Raw genomic sequence first — 27,702 nt, 5'->3', positions numbered from 1 at the left:
CATGTCACCTCTTTATAGTCACATTTGCCCCCTTCCCCCAAACCATCTCTAACCCTGGCAACCACTAATCTGTTTTCCAGCTTTATAATTTTATTATTTTGAGAATGCTATAGAAATAGAATTATATAGTATGTGACCTTTTGAGATTGGCTTTTTTTTTTCCTTTTTTTTTTTGTAAAGGCGAGCGCAGCTCACAGTGGCCCATATGGGGATCAAACCGTCAACCGTGGTGTTATTAGCACCACACTCTAACCAACTGAGCTAACCAGCCACCCCAAGACTGGCTTTTTCAATCTCAAATGCCCTTGAGATTCATCTAAATTGTTACATATATAGTTTATTCCATTTTATTTCTGAGCAGTATTCCATAGCTGGGATGTATTATTGTTTGACCATTCATCTACCGTGTTTCCCCGAAAATAAGACCTAGCCGGACAATCAGCCCCAATGCGTCTTTTGGAGCAAAAATTAATATGACTCGGTGTTACATTCTATTATGCCCGGTATTTACATTATATTATTATTATATTATACCCAGTCTTATATTATATTATATTATATTATATTATATTATATTATATTATATTATATTATATTACATTACATTATATTATATTATAGTGAAATAAGACCGGGTCTTATATTAATTTTTGCTCCAAAAGATGCATTAGAGCTGATTGTCCAGTTAGGTCTTATTTTCGGGGAAACACAGTGTGAAGGGACATCTTGGTTGTTTCCAGTTTTGGACTATTACAGATAAAGCTGCTATGAATAATTCTGTACAGATTTTATATGAACACACTTTTCATTTCTCTGTGGTAAATTGCTAGGAGTATAATTGTTGGGTAAATATATAGTTTTTGAAGAAATGCCCAAACTCTTTCCCAGAATGCCTGTACCATTCTCTGTTCCCACCAACAATGGATGAGGGATCCAGTTTCTCCACATCCTCGTCAGTATTTAGTGTTGTTGCTATTTTTTATTTTAGCAATTCTGATAAGTATGCAGTGATATCTCACTGTGGTCTTAACTTGCATTTTCTTTCTTTTTTTTTATAATTTAGTTTTTAAATTTATTGGGGTGACAATTGTTAGTAAAATTACATAGATTTCAGGTGTACAATTCTGTATTACATCATCTATAAATCCCATTGTGTGTTCACCACCTAGAGTCAGTTCTCCTTCCATCACCATATATTTAACTTGCATTTTCCTAATGACTAGTGATGTTGAACATATTTATGTAAAGACATGAAGTTTACAGTTGGTTTCTTTTGGCAAATCATTTTACTCTTTCCAAGCCTCAATTTTCTAATCTGTAAAATGAGAGAATTTAACTATATGACCTCTAAATAATCCTCCAGCTCTAAAATCCTACCCCTGGATCTACCATGGGTGAGTTTGTTTGCAAGGTGAGGTGCTTTTAATTTTCCTGTTGTGCATCAGCTATTCTCATCTGACAAGAATTAACACGCAATGAATCTCCTCTATGGCCTTCACTGACATTTCCAGAAATGTGTGACAACTCCCTATGGCTTCATCTGGCCCTCCAGGCCTTCCTTATTCAGCATTAAAGTTACACTGTCAAAGGCTGAACAAAAAACAATCAGACTTTCACAAATTTATAAGGGACTTTATCGATCTTCTGATTCACTGTCAAGTTGTTTTTATTCCTTTGTTCCCAAGGTTCACTATAGAGCATAGTGTTGAGATGATACCGTACAGTTTTCATCAAGCCTCAACCGAGTGCCTACTGTGTGCAGACAGGGTGGCGTACTGGAAAGAGCACACGCTGTATATGGAGCAGGATGTGGGCTTGAATCATGTCTCTACCACTTATTAACTGTGACCTTGTCAAAAAACATAACTTATCTGAGCTTCAGCGAAATGGAGATAATGACACCTGCTGACAAAGTGTTATGAGGAACAGAGATGATATATGTAAAGTGCCCAGTTCATAGTAAGCATTCAATAAATGGGAGCTGTGATTATGTGGGACACGAAGAATAAGTCCCTGAAAACACACACACACGCCTCTCATTTAATTCCTACATTAACTCTAGGAGACAGGTAGTTACAAACCTGTTTTTATAAACCGAGACTAAGAAGTTAAATAACTTAAGATCACCCTGATACTAAGTGAAGAAGATGGAATTCAAACTGTGTCCTTACAGTGTTTACAGTCTATCCAGAGAGATATGCTGTGCAGAAACAGATACACACCAACACAGTAGCCAAGTGGCAATTGAACAGCAGAGCCAAAAAGCATTTACAAGTTTAGAGAGGGAGTTCATTCTGAGGATTAGCCAGCCGGGAAAGGCAAAAGGAAATAAGAGGACTAGAACTTACTCTGTCTCGCTGAATATCCTTGAGTCTCTAGATGTCACCATTAGCTTGTTGGGGGCTACCGGATGGCTCAGTTGGTTAGAGTGTGAGCTCTGAACAACAGCGTTGCCGGTTCGATTCCCACATGGGCCAGTGAACTGCACCCTCCACAACTAGACTGAAGACAATGAGCTGCCGCTGAGCTTCCTGAGGGGTGGCCAGATGGCTCAGTTGGTTAGAGCATGAACTCTCAACAACAAGGCTGCCGGTTCAATTCCCTCAAGGGATGGTGGGCTGCGCCCCCTGCAACTAAAGATTGAAAACGGCAAGTGGACTTGGAGCTGAGCTGCGCCCTCCACAACTAGATTGAAAGACAATGACTTGGAGCTTATGGGCCCTGGAGTAACACACTCACTGTTCCCCAATATTCCCCAATAAAATTTATAAAACAAACAAACCAAATAAAAAACCCCACAAAAATCCAAATGCTTGTTGGTCCTGGAAGCCCAGCCCAGCAGCTGTGGGGATGGAGGCAGCACTCAGCAATCTCACTCCTCCCTCTCCCTCCTCCCTTCCATTAATGGGATATTTATATGCAGGTCCTCCCATTTCATTCTATTGTTTTATCCAACCTGTGTTGTTCAGCATTATCACAAAAGGTCACTGTCAGAGTTGTATTTCTTCTGTTAACACAAAACTGCGGGTCTAGTTTACAGAAATATATTTTAAATTACCTTCCTTAAAATCATGTTCTACAATGGAAGATTGATAGGCTTACAGGCATATGTCTGGGCCATTTCTGCACCTGGTAATTTTCAAAATATCTCTTGGGCTCTCTTGCCTATATAGTCTGGCTCACAGTAGATTATTTATTACTGAAAGTTACTTTGTCAATATATATGAGTATTGAGTGCCTCCTATATGCCAGGCACCAGTGTCTCAGGCCTCATGGAACATTCTATGAATGGCTGATTAACTAAAGAAGGCCGTAAGAATTTCATGTGAATACCACTACCCATGGCAGATTATTAGCAAACAAACTCTGTGTCTGTAATGACAATACAGTATATACAGTGACACACAGAGAAACTACTAACTCCTTGTGGCAGGGGACAATCCTTGAACATTCCATCATTGGGCCTACACACATGTCATCATGTAGACTGATTTCAAGTCCATGACGCTGGACACATTTATCAATCTTTCAAATTTGATCTGAATTTCCGTTGCAAAGGCCTCCACGGGGTTAGAGGAGCTTCCTTTTGTCTTTAACCCTCCTTGATCTCAGGGATCAATAACTAATTCAGTAAGGTGGAGGGAGGGCCGCCCAAATACTCAGCCCCAGGAGGTCACATCTGGTTGGGCAACTTCCTGTTGTGTGTAATCCACACATCATGTATTTGTAGTAGCTTTGTGAGTAAGAGGCAGAGTACAGGCTTTCAGATCTTTTAAAGTACCTCAAGGGATTGTATTCAGCAGCTGAGACTCCAAATGTTTTACTTTTTATTATCCCAGCCTTCCAAATTTCCCCAGAATTGTCACCTTTTAGAGTTTGTGTCTTCTTGATGTGTTCCCAGAATTCTTTATTTATGCTACTGTCATGTTGCTCAGAAAAAAAAAAAAAAAAAAATAGAGCTTTCACTCAGTTCAGGTAACAGATTTACCTTAGATCCACACCGACACCTTGAAAAGTTGAAAAAAAAAAAGCAAAGACTGCTTTAGCTTGAGGTCGAACGTCTCATTTCTTTCTTGGTTTCACTTCCTTTTCCATTCTGGTGGCTTCCCATTTTGGTCTGTAGCCTCCTGTTCCCTGCACTTATTTTCCATTTGAGAAGCTGTTTTCTCAGAAGTTGTTTTTCTCCTCCGTTGTTCCCACTCTCTGGACCTGTTTTGCTTCTTCAGAGGTCTGGCTGCTGCCACGGCACTTGCCTCAGCCCCGCTCTCGGCTTGCCAGGGCTTCAGGCCAACCCAGCCTTCCAGCTGCCGCTCGGCCCTCAGCTCCAACTGTCCAGCTCCAACCAGCTCAGAACCTTCTGGTCCCAAACATTCTCTCACACCCAATCCCTGCCAAGGGACAAATGTAGAAGCTCCTGCCTGATGGGTTCAGCTAACACTGAATTCAGGGAAGAACGAAGGAGGAGGGGGGTGAGGAGGAAATACATACATGATCAGGGCTCCTTAGAAGCAGCAGTTTCACATATTTCCTAGGTCATTAACAAGAATTGATGGAATTCGTATTTCAAGACCTTTCATGAACTAAATACCCAAATGACGACAGAAGGGAAAAATCAGATTATATAACAGCACTATAGGCCATAAGAATAAAAAGACAGATACTAGGTTTCAGATATTTGGGACCCCAACATGACTGAGAACTCATTTCTCAGCATGTCTTCTCATAGCCTTCAAGAAACAACGGTGCCTCTTATAAGGATCTCTGAATTTTGTCCCTGTCCCTCGTGTGTGTGTGTGTGTGTGTGTGTGTGTGGCGGGGGGTGGGGGGGAGTGTAGTTAGAAACTTTCACAAACACGGCAATTACAAGACAAAGTATTAAATCAAGAATGTTAATGCTACAGATACCTTTGAAAAATTCAGACAAGTCCTTGGGGTGTTTCTCCTGGGCCCCTAGAATGTCATATGATCCTGAACGGGATATTTCCCCTCTATGATTTCAGCTGTAAGATGACACTGTTCTTTTGCACCAGTACGTGAGGAGTAGCTAATTAAAATACTGTACTGGTTCATTCAAGAAGTATTTACCGGGTTCCTACTACATACAAGGCATTGTGCAAACAGACTGTGTAATATGACATAAAAATTTAAAAATAGATTGCCATAAATAAACTCCATGATAGGATTATGTGAAACCTTTCAGATAATTTTAGCTGTTTGGATATACAAACAGGGCTTCTAGTTCTATCGTTTTGAATGAGTTGTCCTGTTTTTATCCCACTATCACCCCGCCCTTCCAAATCAATTCATTCATCTTAGTCTATAGCCAATTTCCATCTATGTTCTAATGGTATGACCAGATCTACCATGTAACGTTGTGCCGTGCACACACCAAGGGGGCAAACGAGGCAGCAATCTACTTTGTGGTTTGCAGGCTAAGTCATGAGACCTGACCTAAGTCAGTGGCCACCGAGAAGAAGGGAACAATTTTCTAATTTGCACAAATGTCCCATCTTGGTGAGCTGTGGCCCTGCTTATGTCCTCAGTTGGTTTACAAGCCAGAAATAGAATACATGGACAGAGTTTATTGTAATCAAACACGATTTACAACAAAGGTACATTTAATGCCATATATGGTGTTTCTTGCTATGTGGTAAGTCATTCCTGGAAGTGGCCATATTTGGTGTTCGTTTAACTCAGCCAAGCCAACTGTGGGGAAGCAGAAAGGAACCTTGTTGGGGAAGGAGACCACAGTGAAAGCCTTGTTGAGTTGTCCTGGAATCACAATATGGGCTCCCCTCCATCTGAGTGTTTCCAGAAATCTTATGTCCAGGAGAGTCTAGGGTTCTGGGTCTGAACTCATATTTAACTTATGGAAGACATCAGCACGTGCCCTCTGGCACGATGTGACCTTCTTGTAGAGAATCAAAAATGGCAGGCAAACAAGAGGTAAATGACAGCAAAAATTTTAGGGGGAGGAGAGTGAGGAGGATCGAGGGGGTGTTAACTCTCACGGTGGGGCTTTTATTTACTCCTAGTGCAAACGTGCAGAGAACAAGCATAGGGTATAAGGGCCCATCTACAATAAGCAGTAGAGGAAGAACAGGAATTAGAATTTAACCCTCTTCTGAGCCATAAACATACTGTCATTTTTATATTAAAAGATTGCACTTGGGTCTAGATTTCTCTAGTTCCATTGGAGGTGATAATATGCCTGGTACTTATTGCTCTTACTTTCCCACAAAAGACAGAAAGAATGAGATCACTTCCACAGATCCAACCAGGCATATTTCCAAGATTCCAAGCTACAGGCAGAGATGCCCTTAGACGAAGGCACTCAAGCTTTCTCTCGGGCCAGAAAATGTGTAAAATAATCTGGCCATTCACAGGCCATTGTAGAAACTTGATGGCTACTCTCATGGGTGGTCCAAACCTGTTTGTTGGGTCACCGTCATGGCACCCACGATTGTCAAAGCTCTTGCATAATAAACATTCTCATGAAAGACGCAAAAGGCCATTTTATGATGTAGTGAGGTGCCCTTCACAGGTAGAACTCAAGTGGAGGCTGGGTGCTCAAGTCAAAGGCAGAAGACATTTGGAGAAGACATGGAGAAGATATTTCCTGCACTCGATTGGAAGCTTCCTTCCAGCTCGGAGGTTATCTGTTTATTTGTAAGTCATCATTGACAATAGGACGGAGGGTAGTTATGTCATGAGACAAGCTATACTCAGAGCCAAATGTGGTACAGGAGTCCATCAAAGGAGCTTGACAGCCAACAGGCTTTTTGAAACCAGAGAACAAAGAAAACTTTGTGGCTCTATCTTCTGCCATAAATGCTCAATCCTGTAACATCCGGGTCTGTTGTGGGTGTGGCACAATTTTGAGCCCTGAACTGGAGTCCACAGGGGCCAGAGGAGACCACGGTTCGCAGCCAGAGGAATGACAACTGGACAAGAGCTATCTCCAATCATTGATCTGGGGTAGGAAGGTAGATGACTCCATTTTGCTCTGAAAGGAAGACTTTTTAGTCAGATACGTGCATTTTTCCTTATAGCTCAAAAAAAAAAAAAAAAAAAATTACGAAATGTTCAGCAAAATCCAAGAAGCTGGCACTGACACTTTTAGTCTGCTTTGTCAAGATTCTCTCAGTACCCGACAAATTTTAACTCAAATTCACAAACTCCACAAGATAAAAAGCAGAAACTCCCAGTGTGTATTGTTCTTGAGAGAGGAGTGGCAGCAGCTCTCATTTATTGCCTTGGGATTAGCGCTGTACTTTATAAAGAAAACATCAGAATGACCTACTAACTCACTGAGTTGATGTTCTATGAAAGGGGTTGGTTTTACCTCCAAGCCCCCGTCCCCCACCGGCTTCACACCCGTGTTCTAGGTCCCATCAATATTAGGCTGTGATCAACTTGAGCACCTCCTGAATCCAGGGGGGCAATGACCGCACAAGACAGCAGGGATCACGTCTGCCTTTTGCTTTGCTACATCCCGGAGTCCAGTACACAGCCTGGAACATAGTAGGTACTTCATACATATTTAGAGAATGAATGAATTTTACCCCCAAGGTATCAAGACCCTATATCTCTCCCATTTCTCCTTTCCCTGAGTCTTATTTTCCATGTCGACTCTTCAACATTTCATGTATTAAAAGATGAATTTAGAAGGAAAAGGTCTTTCATATGATTGGGGCAGAAAAATGTTTGTCAAATGGGAAAACTTACTGCCATCTCAAAACAAAGGGCAAAACAAAAAGTCAATAGTAATGAATAATAAAGATCTAGTTTGGAAAAAGACAAATCAAGATCACTCTGTCTTCTCTGACCCAGCTTCTAGGAGGACAGTTCACCTGGACAGGAGTTGAACTCCTCTCTTGATGTCAAGCGTCACATCACCTATGAAACAGACCACTCTCCTTGCAAGCGTTACCCCTGGTGTGTGTTCCCTGTGTGGCGGGAGAGGTGTTCCAAGTCCTTCTGTGATCACAGAGTGAGGCCCACCCCATTCCCAAATGGAGCTTGGAGTGGCAGGTGCAGGAAAGCAAGCGTGTGGAGCTGTAGGAGCGACAGTCTGTGGCCCCCTCGGACCCTTCCACGTGCCTCTCACCTTGGGGCCTTCTCTCCAGGCTTGGATGCCGACTCCAGCAGGGCAATCACGAGGACAATGGACCCAAGGACAGCTTCCATCCGCAGAGGGACAGCTCCTGACTCTGAAAGCAAGCACATGAGGAAAAATCCACAGGTCCTCCTCCTCTTCTGCATTAACTTTTGGCGGCTTTTGTCGCTGAGCCCATCAGGAAGCCAACACCATTTTCTTCCTGTTTCTCACGTCACAGCCCCATTATGGCCCCATTAGGGCAATGATCTAAAACAGGGACAGCAGTTCTCAAAGTGGAGCCTGAATGCCCCCGGGGTCCTTAAGATTCTCAGAGGGTCCTTGAGGTTTAACTCACGATCCCCCTCCCCTGCCCTTTTCTTAAAAAATCTCAACCTCTCACATGTGCACAGGGGAGCTTTCTAGAGGCTACACGACGACATCTTTGCTCTGATGGTGAATGGAATCGGTGCTTGTGTTTTCTTAACTTTAAAAAATTAAAAAAATTTTTAATTTGTAATCCAGTAAATAGCAGCAGATATAACCCACATAAACAAAAGCTTTGTGGGGGTCTTCAATAATTTTTATGAGCATGAAAGTTTTTATGAGTATAAAGGAGTCCCAAGACCAAAAAGGGACAGAAGCTCTGATTTCAGACCGGTTCTAACACACACCATGATCCCTGCCTGCCGCTTACCCCCCTTCCTCGATCTCATCTCCCAGACAGCGCCACCCGGTTCTTACCCTGGGGGACTAGGAGAACCATCTGGACGTCACAGTGCTCCACGTGACAGGAGTAAAGGTCACTGCTCTGAGTCTCCAGCTCACCTGACACCCATGTCTGACAGGTCCCGTCCCCACTGGGAAGAATGTCTCCATAATCCATTTCTTGGAGGATTGCTTCACCATTTCTCATCCAGATCATGGAAATTTCGGGGGGATAAAAGCCATAAACTCTGCAGAAAAGAGTTGTAATCCCTGGAAAAGTCTCTTTGCGGCTTACTCCGACCAGTGGGGGCTCTAGGAAGAAGAATGTAAAGTGAAATAGAAACATCGCATGTACTGAGCATACAAATATTAGAACTTGGTGACTGGGTTTCCCAGTCAGTTTTCTTCATTGCGGGAAACATCTGAAACCAAGAATGGCCCAGCACCCAGGCTCATCAACAACAAACTTATTTATTACGTACTGTCTGCGAGGGCGGTGTGCTGGAGAATAATGAATGTGGAGTGGAGCCACGTAACTGAGCTACATAACGTGAAAGTGACTCTTTATGAGAAGTAAGTCAGCAAAAGATTGGAGATCAGAACTCAACACTCCCTTTTCCAATTGTGTGCTAGTGCAAACAGATATCAAGCCATTTCAGCTCAGCTTTGGTTCTGAATGGCCTTGTGTACTCAGGCTGGTACTTTGGTGATTGCTGTTTGTCTGAATGGTTTTGTCTCCTCCCTCCCCCACGTTCATCCGAACCCCCAAAGGCGATGACATTAGGAGGTGGGGCCTTTGGGAAGTGCTTAACTCATGAGGGCAGAACCCTCAAAAATGGGATTAGCGCCTTATAAAAGAGGATCCAGAAAAATCCCCAGCCCCCGTCCACCCTGTGAGGACACAGCAAGAAGTCCGCGGTCTGCAATCCGGAACAGAGCCTGCATCTGACCAGCCCTCATGCCGGTACCGTGATCTGGGTTTTAGCCTCCAGAATTACAAGAAACAAGTTTCTGTTGTTTGTTTGTACCCAGTCTGTGGTATTTTGTTGTAGCTGCCCAAAGGGACTGAGATAGCGATTGTCATCAGACAAAAATATATGTGATGGTTACGCCCTTCAAAGGGCTCTAGAGATTCGTATCAGAGATGGGCACGCACAGTGACGACGAGGAATTGTCCACCGTGGCCTTGCTCCCACTTGGCCATTCTGCACATTCCCCACGTGGTGCTGCTCTTAATGTTTCCTGCTAACACCGGGTCATATCCAAACGTGAGCCACACAGAGCCCAATGTCATGCCCGGGGGGTTGCTTCCTGCAGCCCCTTCCCCCACCGTGCTGTCTGCCACCCCAATACAGGGAATAATCTACACCTCAACAATACCTTCCCTTTCTGTTTCCTGAGGCATGACATTGAGTGGGAGAAAAAGGCTTTCCAACGTTAAAAAGCACGTATAATCGCCACCAGGCGAGAGAATCTGCCTATTGACAGATCCTTTCCTAGGAGTGGGTTTTGACCACAGGGTGGAGACCCCATTAGGACACTCATGGTAGAGAGAGGAGGCTTGGAAGGGGAAGTCACACTTCCCACACTCTTCTCACACACCCCAGGTGCCCAGGCGTCCCTCTTCCCGGTTTTCCAAAGAGCTCTGCACCCCAGAGAGGATCAACAGGATTACTATTAACCCTCAAATCCCAATTCATCCCAATTCATCGCACCTTTTTGCTAGTTCCCTACCTTCTCCCTAGTGCTGGATTCACCAAGAACAGCAGGCCAGGCAACTGGGGCTTCCCTGTTTGCAGCTAAAGACTATGCCACTCATCCAGATGAGAAGTGGAGACTCCCACAGCCCTTCTGCAGGCCTGACTGTCTCATGATGAAGGGTCCCATGCAACCCAAGTTGGCCATAGACTTCACCTAGATCCTGAGCTGCCAGACATTCTTCAGTCTGGCAACAATAACAACATTAAATGAGTGAGCAGAGATCTACAGTATACACGGAGCTTGCATGTATATTATTTCACATCAGTTTCTGTGAGGTAGTCATATCACACCTGTTTATTTTATTCAAGGTCATTGTTTCGTTGGCCTAGCATCTGTTTGCCCCATTTTTTCCCTAATAACAAGGACCCGTTCTCCTGACAAACACATGCCACGATTTGGAAAATTAGTCGCCCCCACCCCAACAGGTGTTTCTGTGAAGAGGTACCAATCTTAATCCTGCCACCCAAACATAACCCAACTGTGTGCCCTGGTTATTCTCTCTTCGCTAGCCTCCAGATATAGCCTCTGACCTTCTGAGCCCTGCTCTGTGCCCCAGGAGGCTGTGCTCTTCTGACCACCTCCAGGGCTCCCTTGCCGCCAGCTTCTGGCTGGGGCTGGCCTGTGGGTGGAGCATCCTCAGCAAAAACTCGTATAACTCAGGGAGAGAGTGGTTGGGTCTTGTCCACCAGTCCCCCAGCCACTGTGATCTGCCAGTGATTGTGTTTCTCCCAGGCCACAGCTCTTGTTAGAAGGTTCCTCCTGGGTACCAGCCCTTGCTGGGCTCTGGTAACAGTAGTGCCTTCAGATCTAGGGGGTGTAATGGCTTCCTTCTGTTGCAAATCTCTAGGTATTTCACTATCCCTTACTGGTTTCCTCAACCCTTACTGTATCTCTGTAAATAATCTCGTTATTGAATTCTCCTCAGTTAAACCATTTTGAGTATGCCATTTAGTTCTGCCAGGACTCTGTTACCCATGGACAATGTTAGAAACTTATCCCGATGGTCACGACGATTAGTGCAAGAGGTGTCACATGATCCAACGGAGGCCAACCAGAGCCCTCCTGTGATAAAAAAATTTTTTTGTAACTAGAGCTGAGAGAGAGAAGCCCATTCTTCTAAAATGGTGATGCTAGGAGGATTTGAGATTTGTGTTGGCTGCCACGTCCTCACCTGGGAGAAAGCCATTCAAATCTTGGTTTTAATTCCTCAGGTCCCCACACTGCCCTGATTCTTGCCTTTTAAACAGCTCCCCTCTTTGTGTGTAAGCCAGTTTGAGTAGGTTTCTGTTACCCGCCACCTTACAATTAAGATGGTTATTCAGCTAGTGAGTGGGAGAGTGAAGCTCAAACTCCGGTTACTGCCCCCGAAGCTGATGCTCTTAGAGAGACACTCCATATTTATGACCGTGGGCCACATGCCTCCCAAGGGCCCCACAGCTCTGCAAAGTCCCGCCATTCAAGACCACTGCTGTGGGAAAAGGCTCATTGGTCTAGCAGGTTCCCATGGCACAATACACACATCATTCATTTTGAATAAGATTATGAGTAAAAAGCTCTGTATTAACTAAAAGTTGACCGATTGAATCCTATCTTTACTATGTAACAGGAGCTTTTTATTGAGAGAAATCTTATCATAAATCCTTTAGCAAACACCTTCTGTTTGTTCTTTGTTAGGTCCAGATTTTCATGCATACTGGTGTTGCAGGAGCCCTTACTTAGTAAACAACTTGTAAGAATTGTTCCACCACCCAAAGTAGTTCCCAACCTATCACTGACAGGAGATGGAAGGATTTGTGTCACTGGCTCCCCCAAAAGGAGGGGGCCCTGGAGGTAGTTCACTCTGTCAAGACAAGTGGAATTCTTGAATCTTGTCAAGACACTGATAAAAAGTAGTGAGGGAAAGTTTTCACAGGGGGTGAGAGACCACGATAGTCCAACGAACAAGGATTTCAGAATAGGGTGACCATAACCTAGAGCAGAGGAAGGTGTATAAAACCAAGGGTGCTGAGGGTGCGAGGACAAAGGCATTTTCCCTTCCCCTTACCTGTCCTTTGTAGGGTATCTTTCCCGCACTCCAGGGATCTCTTCAACCATGCGATGCATTCGTTTTCCAGTCAGTTCTTCTGATACTGTAACTCGTGCCGACTGGCCTCTCATGCCCCTTGGTGATGTGCACCACGTTATCTACAGCCGTCCAGGAGAGCGTATCTTTATTGAAGATAATGAAATCCTGTCCGTCATACGCACATTGCAGAAATCCCGCACTGTTTCCATCCTTCAGCAACTCACAGCCAGTCACCGTCTGATAAGTGTGAAACCCTGGAACATACACACAGAGCAGGGGTGTGGAGGTGGGTGCCCAGGTGATGGGACTGGAGGTGTGGCTCTGCCCCAGAACAGAACACCCCACTGGCCCACCAGGGCAACACCGTCTCCAGCAGCTTCCTGTGACGTCATCCCCTAGCAACGAGCATTGGTGGCACACCTACTGCACGCCAAGGAACATGATTCCTGCCTTGGGGAGCTTTCCTATAATGGGAACGATTCATTGATAAACTTTATAGCATAGTGGAGGAGGGGGAGCTACGCAGTAGCCAGAACCACCCCTGAAACAGTCAGTGTCACAAATCATGATGCATAAGCGAGCATCTCACCAAGGCTGGCCCCCAGGAAGAGAGGCCCAGGGCGGCCACATTAGATGGGACAGGAGAAGATCCAGGTCAGAGCTTGAATGAATGAGAGCCCAGTAGGGGTCTGGGGAACACAGGACAAAGGGCTCCTGGGGACAACACACAATTTGGAAGCTGCACAGGGCAGATGGCAGGCACTGAACCCCATCCACCAGATTGTCTGGGCTTTGCCAACGCCACCGAGAGCAACTGCTCCCATGTGCTATCGCCCAAGGACGGCTCTAGGGGTGGGGACGAGGGGGGAAAGCCTGCTGCTGCGTTCATCACCTGAGTGATTGTAGTGCCTCTGCAGCTGCAACGTGTGCTGCCAGCCCCGCAGCAGCTGAGGGTACCTCTCCCAGCGGTCAGGGCGAGGTGCTCTGCCATCCATGGGGCCTGGGGCTCCTTCAGCCGAGAGATGCTGTTGTATGTGGCAATGGGAGGAGAGTCCACGTACCCCACGGAAATAAATTCAGGGATCCCATGGCCAGGATCTGAAACGCCCAGGCGAAAACATCTCCGAGAGTGAGTCCCTGGGAGGGAGGCAAAGAAGGAGGATCAGAGTCACAGACCATCTTCACCCTGGGCTGCCCTCCAGTTCATCCCCACACGGTGTTCAGCTACGTCCATCCCTCCTGGGCCCCAGCTGCTGCTGCCTCTTACAGAATCGGAACCCTAGGAGCTAGGGGCTGGAAAGGACTGGACAGCTCTAGCCTAAGACGTGGAGCCTTTTTTGTTCGGGTTTGAAAACCTTAGCATGAAATTTTACAGGTAACCCCAACTTGTACGTGAAGAAGGGAGCGCTGCTCTGGTCTGTGGGGGGAAGGGCCCAGACCACTCACTGGGCCTCCGGGTTTGCAAACACTGATAACCCAACTCCCCGTTTTACCAGTGAGGGCTCTGGGTGGATAAATAAGGGCCCCCTCTCCACCCCTATATGTGTGCGCACACACACACACACCCCAGGTCAGTCAGAGGGAGAATCCACATAAGAATTCAGGCCTTCTGAGAAAAACATCTTTTCAAAGCGCAGTTCTTTTCCTATTATGCCAAACCTCCTCTGCCACCTGGCTTGCTATGCTTTTCTCTACCTTTTATTCTGGCCAATTATCACTCTGAGAATTGTGGTGGTTACTAAGTGTCAGAAGGAAGCTAACGTGAAACAAGCCTGTTTGGCCCTCCCTGCCACTTCCACAGTGAACTTAGCTCATCCCAGAAGCTGACAGTCTGGTGGAGACAGACAGGGCAGGTTCAAAACCGTGTGATGGGTGTCCTGATGGGGGTGAGCACGGGGCGTGGGCCCTCGGGAAGACTTTCCAGAGAAGAGATGTCTTAGGGGAGATCTCAGGGACAGGTAGGAGGTGAGCAGGCCAAGGGGCTGGGTGGGGACATAGGAAGGGGAGTGGTGGCAGCCAAACAGAAACCATGTATTCGGCAGGAGGCATAAGAGAGCGCAGCATGCTGGGAACCAGTGGCCGAGGAGGGCGGGAGCACACTGAGTGTCACAGAGGAGAAGGGAGACGTGACACCCGAGAGGGAAGCAGAGCCCGGCTGAGAAGGCGAGCCCCCACACCGTGCCAAAGGGCTGGCAGGCAGACGTCGTGCTGCAGCTCCGGCTTCCTGCCCCGACTGCTCACTCGGTCGGCAAATGCCCATCCCGCGCTTTCTGTCCTGTTACCCGCTGCCATCCTCACCCATCGAAGTCCTTCCCAGTCATCAAACCCCGTCTCCAAAGACACTCCCAGGACCAGCCCTGACATGCGCGTGGCCAGTCAAGAAGACTAAGGATTCAAACACGTAAAAGGAATAAACCGAGCTAACAAACTGTTACCTATGTTCTATCCTTCTATCTTGACAAATAGTCCTTCCTACGACCTCGAATGCCATGTTCAAATGTACAAATCTCAGACTTTGTGACATGCTGAACGTGATTTGGGTGGCACAGACAACACTGTCCCCCGCTGTTCATCCCCTGGCCCTGGGCCGAAGACCCACCCCCTTCTTTGCCCACCCCGGGCTCCATCCAGTCCTGCCAAGGGCCTCGTGCCCACATGAGACACCCCTGGTCTCTCATTCAAGCTCCAGCCACAACACTGCCCCTCGCCGCCCCCCACCCCCACCTCCTCGGGCCTAGCAGAGCATGGCTCATCCTCAGGAAGGTGGACCCAAGGAAGAGGCCTTCGTAAACCCAAGAAGCTCCAAGTTATCTGGGCAGCAAGTTCCAGTCTCAGGGTGAGCACCTCCCCCAGCCCCATGGACTCCTCACTCAGTGAAGGATGTGGGTAAGAGGGTCAGGGCAGGGCCCTCTAAAGTGAGGGTCCACGTCCATGTCCGGGGCTCCTCGGGCCGGTCTAAAGGCTGTACTAGACACCACAGCCCCAAAGCCGTGCCTGACTGCCCAGCCCAATGCCCTGTCCCAGCTGTGAACTCCCCAGCACTCGATCTTCCCACGTGGCCCGTGTCACTGCAGAGAACCCTGGATGGGTGTCAGGCTCCCAGCCCCCAGGCTGAATACCACTTACTGATGTTCCCTCCTTCCTCTGCATTTATAAATACATTTATCACACTTGTAAAAATCAGCTCATAAAGTAGTTGGTTCAGCTTTTGTGCATACAAGTCTGTCTATCTTTTTCTTTTCTCGGGACCCATCTCTGAAAGAATCTGTAACGTGCAGACACTGCCTGTCAGAACTGACCACCCCAAGTCCAGGTACCCTCACCTTGACCACTAGGGGAGACAGGATCCTCTGAGACCGAACCAGGCCTGCGGAGCCCCCTTTCACCCGATCCCACCAGTTCTGTGAAAGCAGAACTTTTCTCCCTTTGCTCCCCGCTCCTCTAGCTGGGGTGGGAGCAGCTTGGCAGGGTTCAGAGGAGGTGCCCCAGCCTCCTGGGCCCCTCCCGGAGGTGGTATCCTGCATGTCAGCTGCAGCTCTGAGCAACATGGAGGCTGGTCTTCCCCAGGCCTGGGCAGAGCATCAGGTCCCCAAGGACGCCTCTGCACTGCTTTGACCTTTTACCTCCCCATTTCCCTTCCTGGGGAGGGGGCCAGGGGTGAGGAGGCGACACAGTGGAAGCTTCTGAGGTTGGGCATCTCCCCACACAGGTGCTGCGTCTTCTGACAGGAGCCAGGACTGAAGCACAAGTTCTAGCCCCAAATCAAGAGGTACCACCTTCTGCCTTCTAGTCTCTTCAGCTTTGTCACCTTCTTCTCACTTCTGCATCCTAAGGCACTGAGCAACTGGGACGTAACTTTCTCCCTTTGTATTTCCTGCAAGGCCTAGCACAGGGAGCTTGGCGCATGGGAGGACCTTTATAAATATTTGTGAATTAAATTATTCGCAAAACATTTTATTTCTCTGCTTTGAAATAATGAAATAAGCAAGGTGAAATGAGTGCGAAGCTAACCTGGAACCTATACTTTAAAAAGTACTTTTCTTAGAGGGCCGCCTGGTGAGTGGAGAGCAGAGCTGAAATCTGAGTTACATGAAATCTGGAATCTGCAAAAGGGGAATATGCTTGAATTTGTAACTGACTTTGAAGCAATCCTATTTCTCTGTACCTGGAAAGGTTTTTGTGGCTACACTGCAGGTGAGCAACTGTTTAAAGATGGAGGCAAAAGGAAAAACAAGTCACGAACATCGGTTCTCACACTTTCTTCGCATCCAGTTGTATAGTCAACAAACATGTGAGTGTCTCCCCTGTGCCAGGCCCTGTTCTAAACCATGAGCACACAACGGATGAAGCAGATAAAATATCTGCCCTATGGAGCCTACACTCTGATGGGAGGGAGGGAGGAAGACAGACAATACAAAATAGATGAATTACATAACTTGTATTTTAAAAAGGGCAATGGAGAAAAACGAAGCTACAAAGAGGACTAAACAATACAATTTTAAGCAGCCATGGTTATGGGAGGCCTCCCCAAGAAGGTGACTTCTGAACAAGTACCTGTAGGGAGTGAGGGAGGCAGGCAGGTGTCTGGGTACAGCAGTCCACGCAGAGGGGACTGTGCAAAGGTCCTGAGGAAAGGATATGCCTGGCATGTTCCAGGAGCAGCAAGAAGGCCTGTGGCTGGAGTGGAGGGAGTGAGGGGAAAAGAAATATGTAGGGCTTGCTTCCACAGTTATTCATAGGGAAAAAACTCAGAGAAATCAAATTCCAGGCAAAGAATGCGAGAGAAAGAAGAAGGAATTTTCAAAAAAGAGACTGTGTTACTGAGCTAAGTTGGGTTGGTATAGAACTTCCCTTGGAATCTGGGGTTCCTTTTATGACGTCAGGGGCCTACATGCCTAGTAGATGCCAAAAAGTTAAAAAAAAAAAAAAAAAGGTTAAGAACTTGGAGCGTTACCGCTCAACGGGAGGATTTATTCTAAGTATCACTGACATTATTGACACACACAGTACATATTTATCTTTCTCGTAATCTCGCTTTCTTATTAAACTATCACTTCATAAAAATCTGCATTATCCCGTTATAAGAGGTAAATAGAGAAAAATACGGTCTGTTGCCAATGGTGTCCCAGTCCAGGCGACTGTCCTTTCCTTCAACCTCAGTCTCAGTCTCATTCCTGGTTTCGGAGCAGTGCTCCACCGGCCGGCCCTGACTTCCCAGGCTGCTCGGCCCCCGAAGGCTGTCTCCGTCTGCCGGTCACCTGCCCGGTCCACCCCTCATGCAGCTGCAGCCTGGCTCTGCTCCAGGACGTCACAGCCCTCTCCTCTTTGTTTGCCTTGGGCCCAGTTACCCATCTGGTGTGTCCACAGGTATGAGTCACGCTTGCTCCTTAGTTGGGCTTCCAAAACACGACGTCAGCTGTGATGGGAGGTTGGTGGACAGAAGTTAAGTCAGTAACTCAGAACAGAAAAGACACGGGAACGTCTGTGATCCTCTTTTGCTCATGGTACATTAGGCCTTGTGAGTGTGTATACCCTCTGGATATACTGCCCAGATGGTCAGACGTCTAGTACAACTACAAAGGCTGAATCACTGGGAAGGACTTCCACATGCTTCAATCTAAGAATCTTCTGATTCTTTCTTCTTGCTCCAATAATGATGAAATTGGGTTTCTCTCTTCCTCTCCATGAACAGATGATCAGCATGGAACCACTTATTGAACTGAAATCGACATTTTAGAATTCGGTTTTCTGTCCAGGCCAGTCAAGCTGCTCCCCAGAGAGCATTCGCTGGCCTGTCCCAATAGTCTCGGACAGCCATTGCTGGGAAGCCTGAGCACCACAACCAGAGCACTGAGACCAGAGGCAGTGGCTACGTGATGTCCTAACTTATGTTCCCTTTAAACTGTAGATTAACTAGTTGGCCATTTTTACAAAAGGCAGTGAAAATCGCTGGTTATAAAATAATTGGTAAAGTGTTTTCAGGCACTTCTCCATGGGGGCGATTTTTATTGGTATCTACCATGTACAAGGAATTGTGAGGCAATGTCAGGAAGAGAAATACGAATCAGACACCAGTTCTTCCTTCCAGGAACTTAGAGTATTATAGGAGAACTAAAGCACATAACATCAGTAAATATGGTGCAGTGACACATGGCAGTAAGCAGTAAGTGCCACCAAAGAGGTGCCAGTTCCAGCAGCTGAGAGGACAGGGAGCCTGCTCTCATGTGAAGCAATCCGGAAATGCTCAAAGGAGGAGGTTACAAAGCTTCCATGAAGCTGGGCCTTCCATGAGCTACGAAAGGCAGCAGCATCTGAATCATCCCCATGAGAGCTCGCGTATTCACTGAGCACATACAGTGTGTTAGGGACCAGGTGAAGCCTTTGATAAACAGGAGTTTCATATCCTCCTCATGGCAATCCTTTCAGGTGGGTTTTAAAATTCCCATTTCACAGCCAGAAAATAGGTAGAGAGAGAGATGAAGAAAACTGCCGGAGACCATCCTTAGAATCCACAAGTGGAGGAGCCAGGAATCACTCTGATCTCGCAGATGGGAAGCCTGTCTGCCTTAGACCACCCAGTAGGTCCTCAGGCAGGGGTCCATCCCCGGCTCGACTCTAGTTCAGGCTCTTTGCCCCATCCATTGCTCTCTCCCGCCCCCTGCTGTCAAACATGACTCACTGTCACCGATTCCCCAGTCCCTGGAGGCCCAGGCTCTAGACCTTCCCACCACGTGGCAGTGAGACCTGATTGGATAACCAAGGCCTCCCAAGAAGCCTGATGCCTTAATGCAGTCAGAGTGATTCTAGTTCCTGGGAACTACTCTTTGGAATTTCAGGCATCATGGGAGTGAGGGGGAGAGGCGGATGGTGATATTTTTAGTCAAGAGGACCCTTGGACACTTCTCCAACATGCAGTGATGTGGGTGGTTCTATGGGCAGCAAGGATGGCCAGTCCTTCTCCTAACAACCTCCTAACTACAGGAACTCACTGAGGGCCTCAAAGTGTTGATGTGACAGTTGGACTTTTTAGTTACTCTTTTGGGGATTACCAATGTCTCCTTTTGTATAAGTTGTATTCTTTTCTGAATTTCAGTAGGCACAGTCCTAGCTGCTAGGGATGCAGCAGTGAACACATCAAAGACCCAGCCCTCTAGGCTAATTTCTAGAAGGAAGACTGACAATAGGTACATACATAATTCAAGATCAGGGAGTGATAAAGGCTGTGAAGAAAAAGCATGGAAAGAGATAGAGTGTGAAGAGGGCTGACCTTTTAGATAGGCGGGCCAGTAAAGGTGGCATTTGTGCAGAGATGTGAACGAAGTGAGGAAGTGAGCCATGGGAGAAGAACCTTCCAGACAGGAAAGCAAGCCCAAGTCAAGGAGGGTGCAAGGTCCATGTGCTTGAGGAGTAGCAAGGAGACCACTACAGGACTTTAGAGAATGAATGAATGAGCGCTGGCATTCTTTTTTCCCCCTTAGTACTCTCTGTATACAGTGATGACCATATGTCTCATATTTCCTAGAAGAATGTTTAAATTTTGTGAATTTTATTGTTTTTAAATGATTCATTGAAGTTGTAAAAAAAAAATGTGACTTGATTCATACATTCTTGAAAGGTTTTCCACAATAAATATCAATTTGGACATCAGAAAGAATGTCCTTTGTCATGTGTTTCAATTTGCGTTTCATAAAACAAGTGTCTATAAAGAGCCATGCACTTGATCCTATGTTTTCCTGAAAATTAGACCTAGCTGGACAGTCAGCTCTAATGCGTCTTTTGGAGCAAAAATGATTATAAGACCCAGTCTTGTTTTACTATAAGACCGGGTCTTATAATTAATATAATTTAATATAATACAATACAATACTGGGTCATATTAATTTTTGCTCCAAAAGACTCATTAGAGCTGATTGTCTGGCTAGGTCTTATTTTCAGGGAAACAGGGCCTTTAACTCAGGCCCCCTCCCTCCAGTTCTTGGCAATCCTCTGGCATAAGAGGATGGTTAAGAGCAATGGATTTTAGTGAGAATAAACAGATATTCCAACCAGTCGGAAGAAAATCTACGAATTATTTGAATTTCTCAGATTTAGATAGATTCAATGTCAACCAAGAAGAAGAGGGCCTTCGGGGAGTAAAACATTGTCTTGGAGAAATTTCTGCTGCATGTACCTTGGCAACAGCTCCATGGAAACAGACTGAAGTCTAAAAAAGTCTGTAACGAATGCCCATATTTTCTCATGTTAACTCTTTGAACTCAAGGTCATTTCGAAACCTATAATCTGGAAGTCTGTCCTTCCACACTAGCTTGGTTGTGAATTTCGGGGGCTGATCCACCATCAGTCCTTGTTTGTGAAGGACTCCTGCCTTCGTGAAGCAGAATGATACAGCAGATTCATACCTCCATAGAATTATGAATAATAGCAAGAAACTGACCTTGGTTATTTCACAATTAAACACACAAAACCACATGTGGCTATGGAAGAGGGAGCCCATGCACGGCCCTCGCCTAATTACACCCACCCACATCACCCAGTCCGTTTCACATAGGCTGAATGAAGAACAGGATGAGGTGTAAAGCATGAAACATCTTTTTTTTTCTCGCACAAATTCTGCAACTACAGTAAACCACAGCTGCAAATCTGTAGTCATTATTACTGCCTAAGTTCTCTATGGCTCACAGTCAGATAACTTCAATTTCTTAGGAACATTACCTTTGAACATCAATTCACTCAGGAGGCATTTATTAAGTGCCAACAGGTCACTAGGTAGTGCTGGGGAAACGCAGAAGAGGAAAATGAAGAGATCTCTCCCTGGCTTTCAGGAGAGCCTTGAAGGAAAGATTTTTACAAATAGGAAATGAAAAAGCTGTGAACAGGAGCTAGGGGAGTACAAAGGAAGGAGCAGTCTGCTGCATGTTATGGAATCGACGAAAGCAACACACTGGAAGTGATATTGGAGTTATTTTAACATCCTGGAGTTGTGACCCCAAACACGCTGGTATCTCTTCCCTGCATTTCCACAACGAGAAGCTGCTACTGAGGGCCAGCATGAGGCACAAATATCAAGCACACAAAGTCTTTTTTCATAGCCCTGGCTCCCTTCCCTGTCAGCATCCCTCGGTGCTCAAGAATTCTCAGTCAGGGTCCTGGCAGGAAACAGCCTTCACTCCAGATGAGTCACAAGAAGAGACCCGAAGAAGGGACTCCTTGCAGAGGCATAGGAAAGGTTAAGGGGAGCATGAGGCACCCAGAAGCTAGCAATGATGGGAAGCCATGACCACCCCTAGGGTGGCAGAGATTAGAGCAGCAATTAGTGCTAAAGCCCAGTGGCAGCTGGAACCATAAAGATGGGGCTATTTAGGGAAACTGTATTACAGAGGGACACGGCTACGACCAGAGACATTACAGAAAGAGGGGAAGGAGGAAGACGAAACACTCCAACCTCTTTTTCCTCCTTGCTCTCTGATCTCTCTCCTTTCAGTGTCTCCCACTGGGTAGAAATTAGCCTGCAAGAGGGACTGGGTGACGTAGTCCGTAGCAGTGGCACTCATCCTCCAGGGCACAAGACATGACAGAGAAAAAGGGCGTCTAAGGCGTCAAAAGGAGAGTAATCAACATAAAGTGACTTTCCCTACCCTTTATAGGCTGACTGAGCTTATTTCGCATCCTACCCATTATCAAAGTGCCCAGTGGCCACAACCAGAGGCTCGGTGACATTGGAAAGCCCTCAACTGTGGCTGGAAGGCCTGTGTGGATTCAGACTCTGTTTGTTATGTGAGCTGAGCCGACCTCTCTGGGCTGGGTTTTCTGAGCCTATTTCTGACTTAAATGGTGGGGCTTTTCTGGATTAAATTTCTGTAGAAGCAGGTCCAATGTCTGTCTTGCTCACTGTCACATCCTCCAAAGTGCCTGGCACGCGGTGGGCCATCCACCGACCTCTGTGTAATGAATACACAGATGATTTGAAAGAGTTCCTCGCTGTCATTTCACGAGTCCCTGCCTACAGGGGTGGCTGAGATTGAGTTCTAGACACTGCCCCCCCCCCGCCCCCCCAGGAATGCCAGCCCGTAGCTGGAAGAGCGGTCGGGCAGAGAAGCCCGGTGCTTCCAGGCCACGGGCCTTCTCATGGTTTGGGGGCAACGGAAGGCACTGCTTCCCTCGTGCCACGGGCCCCTAAGTCACGAAGAACGTCTCCTCTGCTTAGCCGGTGCCTCTTCCATCCAGTCCACGCGTCCAGAACCGCGCTTTCATCTTCCCGGGATCTTTGGTTACTGGTGGGGCTCGTGGTGAGGAAGAAACGCATGGCCCAGGGGTTCTGTGCCGCGGCGCGAGGCCCCGAAACTCGTCGCGAGACTCACTGCGCTCGTGAAGAGGAGACACAAGTCAAAGAAAGGGTCTGAGCAGAAAAGACAGGGAGCGACGCTGAGACGGGAGGAAGTCACCGGGAGGTCTTCCCAGCATGGCTTCCACCCTCTCAGAAGGTGGGTGACACGCAGGAACCGGAGGGACAACTGTTCAGCGAGTCCGGCGCTCCACCAAGTCCCGGGTTTCATAAACACACTTTTCCGCCCGGCTTCTTCCACATTTCACCACACGTTTTAGGACAAGCGCTGCCCCCTACGCCGCCTCAGCGGGGGCGTTCGGAGCAAAGAGAACTTGGGATACTCACGGGCAACGCTGTGCTTCACCGTTAACACAATGAGGAGACGTAACAGGAGCACCGTCAGCCCCTCTAAAGTCCTTTCCTTTCAGATTCTTTTAACCAAAACACCGACGGGTCCCTGCGGATCTTTCAAGAGCCTAGACTCCTCCCGCTCTTCAGAGATTCAGCGACTGCGCGACGCTCAGGGCTCTCTCCCAATAAAAATAGGAGGTGTGCGCGGTGTCAGCAGTTGCTAGGTAGAATAGAGAGAGACGAAAGTTCTGACTGGCTTTCAGGATAACTTCTAACCGATTGCTGTTTTCAGACACTGCTTGCTTTTTTTTTTTTTTTTTTTTTTTTGGTGTGTCTCTTGGCCCTGTTCCCAACCTTTTTTTTTTATTTTAAGTTATTATTAAATTATTTTTCAATTATAGTTGACATACAATATTATATTAGTTTCAGGTGGTCCTGTTCCCAACTTTTAAACATCTATGGAGCACAGCTATGCGCAAGGCACAGGGAACACAAAGATTAATCACCCCTGGTCCCTCGTGGAGCTCAAAAGGAAAGAAGCTTTTGCTTCTTTCTCCCAGGGTGCACGAGAAAGATTCACACAAGGTTCCCAGGATTTGGAACTCCTTGCTCTGACTTCCTACAATAGTATAGTTCATGTGACTGATGTGACGTAGCACCTATGGCTTAGACTGTCTTGCCATTTTTAGCTTAGGTCTATCCTCCAGCACAATAAGCTCAAAAATGTTTGTTGAATAAAGGAGAGCAAGAAAAAGGCCTAAACGAAGATTCCGAGAGGCATACACTTGGCTTGCTTAATTAGCAATCCCCGGGGTCAAGCTGCGACTACACTGTCATTGGGAGAGCATGGCAAGTTGGGAAACAGTTGCTTAAGTTTGTCCAGGGAGCTGGAGGACAGGCCCAGACAAGCAAGAGGAAGTGGAGGTTAGTGGGAGAGATGAGTGGAGGCAAGCCCATGAGGCAGGCCTTGGATCAGTGACCTGGGTTTGCATCACAAGGTCCTTATAAGAGGCAGGCAAACGTGTCAGAGTCAGGGAAGATGTGACCTTGGAAGCAAGGTGGGAGTCATGCTATTGCTGGAAGGGAGCCAAGGAATGCAGACAGCCTCTAGAACAGGATGGAGAAGGAACAGCTTCTTCTCGAGAGCCTCCAGAAAGCATGCAACCCTGCCAACACTTTGATTTTAGCCTGTGAGACCCACTTTTGGACTTCTGACCTCCGAGCTATAAGAGAATAAATTTGTGTTGTTTAGGCCGCTAAGTTTATGGTAATTTGTTACTGCAGCAATAAGAGACTTGTCACTTGTTGGGATTTCACAGTACTATTATCATATACACATAATCACCAGTAGTCCTCTTGAGCCATCCCAAGTAAACCTCTAATTTAAGAAAAGACAGTGGGTCTGCCATGTAACTTCAGTTCAAGCCTCCTCGTCCTGCCGTCTGAACTTTAAGTTAAATTCTAAAGCCTGCCCTATGTAGAAATTCTGGAGCCACTTCTGAAGGTTATGTATGTATGTTGCTCAGCACAATGTCTGCTACATACGTAGTAATTAACAATCATTGTTACTGTTGTTATTCACTACTTCACCACCAGAGTGTGGTTGCTCCTTCCCTGCACACCAACAAATTCATAGAGATCGTAAAGATCATACCTGTCCTCCTACACTGGTTCAAATTCACTGTTTCGTCAAGAATTTCACTGAATTCCAATAACATATTTTAACTTTTAATACTCGCCAATATCCATTCATTTATACATTTCTAACTTGCCTTACTCTAAAATTAATCATTTAAAACTGCTAACTTTTGTTGTAGTTTTGCATACGTGGCCACGACTTTCTCACTTCTCTTATTTTTTATTTTTATGTTTTTACTTTTTGTATTTCTGATGATCCAAGTAAACATTTCATTATGCCAAACTTTAAATACATTTTTTCTATGTATAAAAATGAACAGAGTTGAAATATCATATATACAATTTTGTCTTGCAATCTTCTATACATGTCATTACATACTTTAAAATAACATTTCTAATGACCATCAAATGGATATTCCATAAACTCTTAATCATTTTCTAGTGTTGGATATATAAGTTGACTAGAATTCCTCCTTATTTTAAACCAGTGTGTAGAGGGTAAGGATAGAGGTGCTGGTAGCAACCAAGGAGAGTGAAGGAAACATAACCAGTGTGTGTGGACAGGTGTGTGGATGGATACTTTCTGTAGCTGGGGCTGGGAAACGCAGACAGCCATGGCTGGATCCGTGCAAGCCAATGTGAGCGAATGTTTCCTGGAGTATTCCAGAGCATGCATATGTATTTCAGGGTTTTTAAAAGATTGAGATAATGATGAAGAGTATAATACCTAACATCTATGCAACACTTTTCTCCCTTACTCAGTGTTATTTCAAAAAGGATGCAGGGTGAACTCAGCAACAACAAAACCTGAAACAACCCAATTAAAAAAAGAGCAAAAACTTCAATAGACATTTCTCCATAGAAGATATACAAATGGTCAATAAGCCCATGAAAAGATGCTTGCATTTTAACTATAGCTTCCCTGTTCCCAGGGCAGTGGAGGCCAATGTCTTGTTTGGGTTGAGAGAGGGTGAAGGAGGGTGACATTAAAGAAAGGGACACCCCATACCCTCCCACACACATTTCATATCTCAACCCTTCACTATGTCCATTGCTGGTATTTTTACAAATCCCTTATTATGGGAATTCTCCAAGCCTCTGTCCTCTATCTTCTATGCTTCTGCTGTGTTTCTGACCTCTCATTTGTGGTTTAACTAATAAGCTCATGGAATAGATAACCAGAGGGTATGCTAGGCATTGAGGTAAAATAATATTGACATAGTCTCCCCTCCCTCCAGAAGCTTCTAGTTCAGTGGGGAAAACCAACATGCTAGCAGCTAATTTACATCCACCCTCCATCTAATTTTCCTCCTGTGTTCTCTTTCCTGGTGATTGGAACTAACAACTACCTACGTACTTCCAACTCCAGAAAGGCCTGCAAGCCTTCCTCCCTCTGCTTTCAGCAACCCCCTAACACCCTGAACCAATCAGTCACCAAGTCCACTGACTTTGCCTTTAACTTATTCTCAAATGCATCCCTCCTCTCCATCCTATTTGCCATGAGCCTATCTCAAGACACCCTCATCTCTCCTCCTCTAGACCATGACCTCCCAGTTGACCTCCCAGCCACCACAGTGTCAAATGCCAGTCTGACCCTGCCAATTCCCTCAGCTGCCATGATCTGTAGGAGAGTGTCTACAGTTCTTAACATCATAATCAAGGGCCCTGGTCATCTGACCTTGTCAGACTCCAGCCTTAGCGCCTCCTGTTACATCCTGTTCCTTACATGCCAGCATCACCCTCTGCCGTGGCTCCCCCACAGGCTGCAATGCAGTCTCCTGGCTGCCTCCAGCCATTGCTTAGAAACAACCCCCCCCCCCAAAATTGGTATCTTGTCTTTGTGTTTCTATGGCAACCTGTGCCCTTCTCTCCTTGTGTGTAACTGCCTATTTCTCTAATGGGTCTGAGAATTCTTTCACAGCAAGGACCAAGGCTGTTCTTCTCTGTCTTTAGCACTTAGCACATAGTAAGATCACACAGCGCGTGCCAAGCACTGTTCTAAGCACTTTTCACACATCAATTCTTTGAATCCTCATGACACTCTATGCAAAAGGCACTATTATGGTGTCTACTTCAGGACAGTGAGAGAGGAAGCCCAAGACACAACAGGAAGTAGCAGAATTGGGATTTGAACTCAGGCAATCTGGCTCCAAGTGTGGCTCGTAGTCACCATTCTCATCTGCCCCTCAATTTACATGTGTTTGTTGAAGGAATGAAAGATGATGACCCTTTTCCACCTCCCCATCTCAATATGTCCACAGCCTAATAAACAGTTCTCTCCCAATAGTTTCTTTTCCCCACATCTGACCTCCACTAGTCCTCCAGGTCTCCGAGAAGCCTGGACTTACACCTGTCTCCTCCCTAACCCCATTCAATCTCTCATCATATCTAGGTGTTTTGTTTTGTTTTCCCTTGGAAATATCTGTCAGATTCATCCTGGTCTGGTCCTCATCCCTTCAGACCAGATGAGCACAGCAGCTTCCTGACTGGTTTCCCTGATTTCACTACCTTACTCTGCTGGGGCCTTGGGCGTGTACCTGCATTTTCATTTAACCTTCATAACAGCCCATGAAGTAAATATTCTTCTTCACTTCTTATAGATGAGGAACTGAATAATAGAACCCTGGTTCAAACAGGGTTTGTCTGGCTCAGAGGACTCTTCCAACTCCAGAAAGACTGGTGACCTTGGGCAAGTCACATAACCTCCAAGAGTCTGAACTCTCATTTGTAAAATGGGGACACTAACAGTAATTACCT

At 46.2% G+C, this 27,702-nt stretch overlaps 1 protein-coding gene across 1 annotated transcript; it reads right to left on the bottom strand.

Moving 5' to 3' along the window:
• Nucleotides 1-742: 742 nt before the first annotated feature.
• LOC109444414 (major histocompatibility complex class I-related gene protein) lies at nucleotides 743-26,741 on the bottom strand. The gene is given in 9 exon segments (XM_074322445.1): nucleotides 743-2,633; nucleotides 8,111-8,213; nucleotides 8,843-9,118; nucleotides 12,612-12,728; nucleotides 12,731-12,886; nucleotides 13,525-13,608; nucleotides 13,611-13,769; nucleotides 23,302-23,377; nucleotides 26,658-26,741. Coding segments are annotated over 9 exon segments (1,137 nt in total). The 3' UTR covers nucleotides 743-2,551.
• Between the last annotated feature and the right edge of the window lie 961 nt (nucleotides 26,742-27,702).

The sequence above is a fragment of the Rhinolophus sinicus genome, linkage group LG17, assembly GCF_036562045.2.
Source record: "Rhinolophus sinicus isolate RSC01 linkage group LG17, ASM3656204v1, whole genome shotgun sequence".
In the NCBI taxonomy this organism is placed as follows: Eukaryota; Metazoa; Chordata; class Mammalia; order Chiroptera; family Rhinolophidae; genus Rhinolophus; species Rhinolophus sinicus.
This window is presented reverse-complemented; position numbering and strand designations above follow the sequence as displayed.